This window comes from Nicotiana tabacum, chromosome 16 (genome assembly GCF_000715075.1).
Source record: "Nicotiana tabacum cultivar K326 chromosome 16, ASM71507v2, whole genome shotgun sequence".
In the NCBI taxonomy this organism is placed as follows: domain Eukaryota; kingdom Viridiplantae; phylum Streptophyta; class Magnoliopsida; order Solanales; family Solanaceae; genus Nicotiana; species Nicotiana tabacum.
The window spans coordinates 159,449,279-159,457,248 of NC_134095.1; the positions used below are offsets into that span (position 1 = coordinate 159,449,279).

General features: G+C 34.9%; 1 protein-coding gene across 1 annotated transcript; it reads right to left on the bottom strand.

Annotated features, from left to right (window-relative positions):
- Positions 1-5,044: 5,044 nt before the first annotated feature.
- Positions 5,045-7,412, bottom strand: LOC107781233 (CASP-like protein PIMP1). The gene is made up of 3 exons (XM_016601906.2): positions 7,246-7,412; positions 6,244-6,373; positions 5,045-5,387 (listed from the first exon to the last, which is right to left on the bottom strand). Exons 1-3 carry the CDS (start codon positions 7,410-7,412, stop codon positions 5,175-5,177), a joined length of 510 nt encoding a protein of 169 aa, XP_016457392.2. The 3' UTR covers positions 5,045-5,174.
- Positions 7,413-7,970: the final 558 nt, after the last annotated feature.

Genomic DNA, 7,970 nt, shown 5'->3' on the forward strand with positions numbered 1-7,970 from the left:
CATGTACCTGGATAACGGAAATACAAGAAGATGAAGGAGCGATCAGCAACAGTAATAACCAGCAACAACCAGTAAACAGAACACCCAGTGACAGATTTGAAAACCAACAGGGTTCCAACACACTCAATGAAACAGCACCCACACCAACCAACGCAGACCAGAAATAACAAACTCAACAACCACTTAAAACCTCAGTGAAAACCCAGAAATAACCACCCTGTTTTTTACTCTCAAATTACTGAACTTTTAAATGTTAAAAATCCAGCCTAGACTCTCTGAAAAAAAGACTGAAAGAGAACTGATTTTCTTTCTCCAAAAACCAGCCCTCTGTGTAAAACCTGTACTGTGTAAAACATATCCTCTCCAGATTTTTCAGAAAATCCTCTTATCCTCTCTAAAAAAACTCCCATTTACTGCCTATTAATGACTCTATTTATAATCCAAAACAGGTATGGACAACATATTTTAATCAATCGTTTTTTAATCTTTTCATACCATTATGTTTTGTTCTCCACTCTTGCATGCCTTGTTCCCCACTATATTAAACAAATGTATTAGTTCCTACTACCACATGTCTTGTCCCCCACTATATATTAAACAATGTATTATTTTAATATTATTAGTACTTAGTGGACAGAGCACTCAAATTAATCATTTTTTAAAACTTAAAATCCCGAAAATGCCCCTGAAACTACTGAAATTACCATTCTACCCCATCAACTATATCCAATCCTCCAAAGTCAATTAACCAAACTTTAGCAGCTATAACCAATCTTAATTGAGAAATCCTAACAATTGACTGATTTAAACACATGAAACTAACTCCCAATCAATGACATTAAGATTCATCAAACTTAAATCACAATTTAAGCTTGAAACTTAATTCAGACCAAATATCATCAAAATAAAGATTTAGTGATTAAACTAACACACTTCTAGATTAAACCTAAACAAAACAAATGAACACTGTCAATATACTGGATGAAAACAAACTGATTTGATATGCAAGAAATGATGAACAACGACAAGAAAAGAAACAACATAACATAACCAAGAAAAGACAGAAACTAGAAGGAGGCAAGATAATTGAACCAAATAAGAAGAACGGCAGATTCATGAATTTGTACTGCTGCTCACTACGTTCGATCATGGAAACACGCAGCTCATTGATATCAGTTTAACCAAAAAATACAAGATGAAAAGCAAAAGGAAATGGACCTTCAGTGTTGCCAAAAAATGGATTTTCCCAAGTGATTGAACACAGAAAACTCTTTGAGAAGAGTTGTACAGCAAAGGCAACCAACGAACAAAAGCTTCAAGCTAATGTTCCAAGAAACTCGAGCAAATCTGGAAGGTCATAACAACAAGTTATTGTTTCCTTTCTAATTCTAATATACTACTCCTATTGAGTATTATTATAGTTGAAAGCCAATTCAAGGGAAACTATTACTATCATTATCATCCAGTGAAGTTCTTAGATATCAATTCCAGCAAATTACAACGATAGAAAACAAATAAAAGCAAGAAACACAAAACCCAAAATTCAAGACTAAATCAAAATCATAATACAAATAGTCAATGGCAATAAGAGCAGGAATTGAGGCGAAGTGAATATAACACAATGCAGAAAATACCAATTCAAGAAGGATATGAACTTGACTGCTTTCGAACCACATTAATGAAGCAAAACTCGGACAGACCTGACCGGGAACCTCGACGAAATAAACTCGACTCTTCAGCGATGATTGAAATCGGATCGGACTGAACTCAACAATGAGTTAGACAGTCAACAACTGCAAATTTTCGACCTCAACAGCTTTTGGGAACCGATCGCGACTGAGGTTTTCGAATGGCAGAACGAAAGTGAGAGTTAGCTAACCATATCAGTCGCTTCTGTCCGTCTTTTCTTTTAGTGTATTCGTCGCCGCCGGTTATTGTGAGAGATGGGAGCTCCGTTTGGTTTCTGTTGAGAATATGAAAGGCGGTGTTTCATGGTGGTTTCAAGCCATGGTTTCTGGTTTGCCAGACTCCGACGGAGGTGGTGGCTGTGGTCGTTTGGACTGAACAATGTCGTCGGAGGTGGTCGTTGGTGCGTGTGCACATTTCAGGCGAGTTCAGTGGTGAAGGGAGGAATGGTCATTCGTTTGGTTCAGAAATGGCTGGAAAGGAAGCTCAAGATCGGGGGTCTTCGATGGTGTCTCCTCTAATGGAGGTCCTGGTTGTAAAAATGAAGAAGCAACATAACGGATGGGGTCTCATTTTGGATGTTCAGCCGCTGGTTCGTTTTGGGTGTTGAAGGGGTCGTTTGGGGAAGATGAAGACGGGAGGGCAGTCATGGAGGGTGGTCGTTTGGACGACAATGAAGAAGAAGGCAGCCATGGACGTGGGAGCTTCGAAGAAGATGCAGAAGGGCAGCCATGGGAGCTGGAGATGGAGGGGTCATTTTAGGACGAGGGGTGAAGCAGCAGATGGTCGTTTGAGACAATGGGGACGATGGGGACGAAGAAGATGCAGAAGGGCAGCCATGGAGGTGAGGGGGAAGGGGGGTGGTTTGGAGAAGATGAAGAGGAGAGGGGGCGAGTGGTTTTAGGGTTTTTTGTAGGTTAGGGTTTTTTTAGAAAAATGAAAATGAAAAATGGAAGGAGGGGGGTGTTTGGGTTAGGGGAGGACCGGGTCGGGGGTTTTTGGGTTGGATAAGGGGTTTTTTGGTTTGGGCCTGGTTGATTTAATTTAAAAGGTGGCCCAGTCCGATTTTCTTCTTATTTCCATTGCTTCTTTTTCTTCTTTTATTTTTCTTTAAATAAAACTAAAATTCTAAAAATCCTAAATTAGCCTATAGAACTAAATTAATTTATAAAAGTGCTAATTAACTCTTAATAACAATTAACACACAATTAAATAGCAATTACGATAAAATTACATAATTTGGACATTAAATGCTAAAAATGCTACGTACATTATTTTTATGATTTTTTTGTTCTTGTAAAACAAACTTAATTGCTCCTAATTGTAGAATTAAATCCTAAATGCAAATGCGACATATTTTGTATTTTTTATTAATCTAATAAATAAACATGCACAGACAAATACAAATAATTATCCAAAAATGCCACGAAAATTCTCAAAATTGCGCACAAAGGAAAATTGTTTTATTTTGAATTTTTTGGAGTAATTCTCACATAGGGCAAAAATCACGTGCTCACAGCTACCCTCTTTCAAAAAAAATTTAATTAAGTTGATGAGTTAATTCTATAACTGATGAGTTAATTCCGTAATTAATGAGTCAATCTCGTGCCTGTTGAGTCAATCCGTGCCTGTTGAGTCAATCCGTGCATGTTGAGTCAATCCCGTGCCTGTTGAGTCAATCTCGTAATTGATTGCCTTGTTCTGACCGTTACAATCATTTATTGCATTTATTAATAATTGATTTGTAACTGATGGTGTAATGGTGGTAAATCTCATATAATTCGGGATTAATTTATTCCTTCCTCATTTGTAATTATGAGATATTCTCCCACGCCTGATCTGGGCTATTTCATGATGATCAGTTCTGGGGCTAACATGCACGGTATGAGTATGTTCGGTCCCGGAGGTGTTTCTCATATCACCTTTACATGTCATTCTTCACTTTTCTTCAAACTTTACAAACATGTGTCGCCATTTAATAGACCCACATAGCGAGTCTAATTTTTACTAATACATAATGATATTGTGCTAATTGACGAAATTAGCGAAGGTGTCAACCAAAAGCTTGAGCTATCGAGGAACACCTTAGGCAGTAAGGGTTTTAAGATAAGTAGAAGTAAGACTGATTACATGCACTGCAAATTCAATCAGCATGATAAGGGCGAAGTTAAGGTTAGACTAGATGAAATTGTGATGCCAAAATGCAAACATTTTTAGATATTTAGGCTCGTTGTTTCAAGAGAATGGAATGATAGATGAAGTTGTTACACGTAGAATCAAAATCGAATGGTTGAAATGGAGAAATGTTATTGGTGTGCTATGTGATAGAAGGATCCATACCAAAATTATTATAATAATAATAATAATAATAATAATAATAATAATAATAATAATAATAATAATAATAATAATAATAATAATAATAATAATAATAATAATAATAATAATTTAGATCCAAGCTATTGTTCGTGATAACATGCCAAATGCCATAAGCAATTTCCTACTTTCCCTTTTCCACACTTTCATGCTCATATTTACTACTTACTCTCTTTTTTTATCCAATTTATGAAAAATGAGAAACTTTACTTTCTTGGCGTGAGGTTTTGTGCAGATATAGCATTATAGTATAGAGTAAAAATAGCGCGGGCTAGCCAGTTTTCGAACTGGTCATTCAAAAATAGTCAGCGTTTGCAAAGTCATTGAAAAATAGCCACTATTTTGCTACAACATGGAAAGTTCCAGCATAATATATTGTAGATCGGTGCACATATGTATGAATTTCCAGCATATTATGCTGGAACTCCAACACGCGGAAAGTTGGACCAGTATATTATACTGGAACTCCAGTATATTATACTGGAGTATTTTTCCGGAATTTGAACAATGTTTTCTTTCAAATTTATCTTTACATGAAAAATGGTTAAATTTTGATTACTTTTGAAGTTGTGGTTAGTTTTGAATGACCACTTGTAAATCTAATTATTTTTGAAATTCTCCCCACAGTAGACCCTTTTGTAATGGTTTATGGGGTATAGTAGTATAATTTTCGTTGGTTTTAGGATTCTGTTACTTTAATATCCAAACTGCTGTGGGTTTTCGTCTTTGGAAAGAATTAAGCCCCACCATTGAACAATACGTTTAATTAGCAGTAATCACAATTCACAAGTTCAAAACTTCATAAGTGATAGAAACATTTTTCATTAATGAGGATAAATACAACTAAATTAGCTTCATTATCTTGTACTCTAATTTTCTACTCTCCCGTTTCATTTTATATGCGGTGTGTAGCGTAAATCCTTTTGTGCGAGCAGTTTATTCACTAAATAAAAGAAGGAAAACTTATATACTAAAACCTTAAAACAAAATAAATTAAGATTAATTACTCTTCCCACGAAGATGTTATACAAAATCTAAGAAGGCCGACAAAAGAAATTAAAACAAAAGGAGGAAATTTAATGACCGTATTTTTAATTTAACTAGCTAATTAACTAGCATTCATACAAGTAATCATCCTTAAAGATTTTTAACGATATAAACGATGAAATCATTGTGCATACAAATCCACCGAGACAAAAGCTAGCAGCTACGTTTTCTTTGTTTAGAAAATCAACGGTGATCATTGCACGATTAGGCAAATAATTCAAATCCACCGTTAAACCAAACCCTGCGGCTGCACCCGTACCCACTATCATCGACATTATCTGCTTATAATCAAGAAAAAATATTTACACAATTATCAAGATAAATACGAGTAAATTCTTGTGACAAACATTGTTGGGAAAAAAAGAGAGAAGGCTTTTGGGCCTAGTAGACACTCATAAGAGTACAGAAATGACACCGGGTAGCCACTCTAAAGTATAATTATTTAAAAATTAGCCAGTGCATTCTGAATTACATTAATATTTTTAATTATTTTGAAATTAAGATTTTTAATTTAAAATTTCAGGACAAAATGAGTACTGGCTAATCACTAAATAGCATTCCGAGAATGGTTATCTGTGTACTTGCCCCCATAAGGAGTGCTAGCGAATTAGGCCCATTAGTTAGCTTAACCCTAGCCGCTCACCCAACCACTTAAATTAAAAATAGTCGATGATATAATATATCCATAGTTTATGTATTATATGTGTATAGTTGTATATAATCAATATATAACCTATGTATATGACTAGAAAAAATAAACAATAAATATTGCCGGTATTTGTATAAAGATCCTAAACTCAAATGTAGTCTATATAAACACCATTATGGGTGTTGGAAGACTACAGAAGAAATTGGTGAATCAGCTAGGGTTGGGTATTATTATTTTTGTTCTTAAATTGAGGGTAATTAGACTGTGAAAATAAGGGAGTTCGTCCGGTAAGTAGTGAGATTTTCAATGACCAATAATCCAAGTCGTGTTGCTACGGACGATTCGCTTCTGCTTTCGAGAACTACAGCAAGACTCCTAATTAAACTAACATTTCATAAAATTATTACAAACATTAATTCATACCCTGATAAAAATAATAACTAATTACAACATATTTTAATAGATTAAACTACACGATGACATACCTTATCAGCATATACGTCAAAGTGAATGAGTTTATCACAGACGCAATCTCCAGTCTTCACTTGGATTATTGCAAATGCTGTTTGTAGGAGAGAATACACAAATCCAGCAGCAGCACAAGCAAGCATGTAACTGAAAACCCCATCGTTTTACACCACCAAGTATATTGAATATATGTTAAGCATTCAAATAATATGCACCATCAAATCTTATATCATCACAATTCAATTTAACAAACTAATTAGCAAAAGTTATTACTCGATTTTTAGATAATTATTATGTCAGACTTGTTGTAAAGAGTTATATGTATGTTCTTGTTGGTCAACTTAAACTAGTCGGATAAATAAGTTATATATTGTCAATACATAAAAAACTCGTACTAAAATTAACAAATCCGTAGGGATTATTATAAGCAATAGTTATATATATTAAGTCGGCATTTGGACATTAAAATTGTACTTTTTTGGAAGAAAAAAAAATAGTATTTGGGGTTAAGTTGAAAAATGGTATTTGAAATTATGTTTGGACATGCATTTTACTTGAAAAAATATTACAGTTTTGCGAGAGGGGAGAACAGTTTTTCTGGAAAAAACAACTTACAAAATTTTATAGACAAACATATTTTTGAAGAAAAGGAAAAAATTTGATGGACAAACGGGGCCTATGTACTCCCGAAAAAGCGTTAGCTTTTCTTGAGCCAAGAGTAACATTATCTCTACCTTCACAAGGTAAGGGTAAGGTCGGGATATACATTACGCTCTCCAGACCCCGACACTGTAAAAATACATGGGATATATTGTTGTTGTCCCTAAAAAGTTCTAACTTTTCGATGAAATTGACTCGCCGGAAACGCCTCCGACAGACTTTCCACCGGAAATCTCTTTGCGATGAGCCAATCTCCGACGGGACATTTGTTGAAAATTTCGTTTTTTTAAAGTAAAGCATGCGTGAATGAAAGATGCAATAAATTCCTATATATATTTAGGTAAAAGTAAAACACTTACCGATAAGCATAGAAATCAGAAAAGCCAAATTTGACTTCAACATCTTTGTGAAATAAGGAAGAAACAGTCATATCAGAGGAAGCAGTGGTGAGGATTGTGATAGATGTTGCCAAGCTACAAAGTGAAAGAATTCTTGACAATAGATTCACAATTACTAAGCAACCCATTTTTTCTCTCTAAGTTTCGAGAAAATTAATTATATATAGCCATAATTTGCTATAAACTTTAATTTCTCTTATAATAATTAAGGAATTATTCGAATCTTTATTATTGTCTCATTGTCAAAGGTTGCTCTAATGGTAAGCAATCTCCACTTCCAACCAAGAGGTTGTGAGTTGAGCAAGGTGGGAAGTTCTTGGATGGAAGGATGTCGAGGATCTATTTGGAAACAGCCTCTCTACCCAAGGATAGGGGTAAGGTCTGCGTACACACTACATTCCCCAGATCCCAAAGTGGGATTATACTGGGTTATTGTTGTTGTTGTCAAAGGTTGACATATACTTGCCTACTTGTAAATTAATCTCCCCATACCTACCACGCATGTCTTGGCAGGGCGGATACGGCCTTTCGACTGCAGGCTTAATGAGTCCATTACTCAAATGGTCACTCAATTATTCCAAAATATCTCTTAAAGTCATTTTTCTTTCGTTTATAACAACAAAGTCACTGAACTATATGCTTATTGCACTCAAAAAATCACTCAACTAGATTTCCAAATTTTAGAT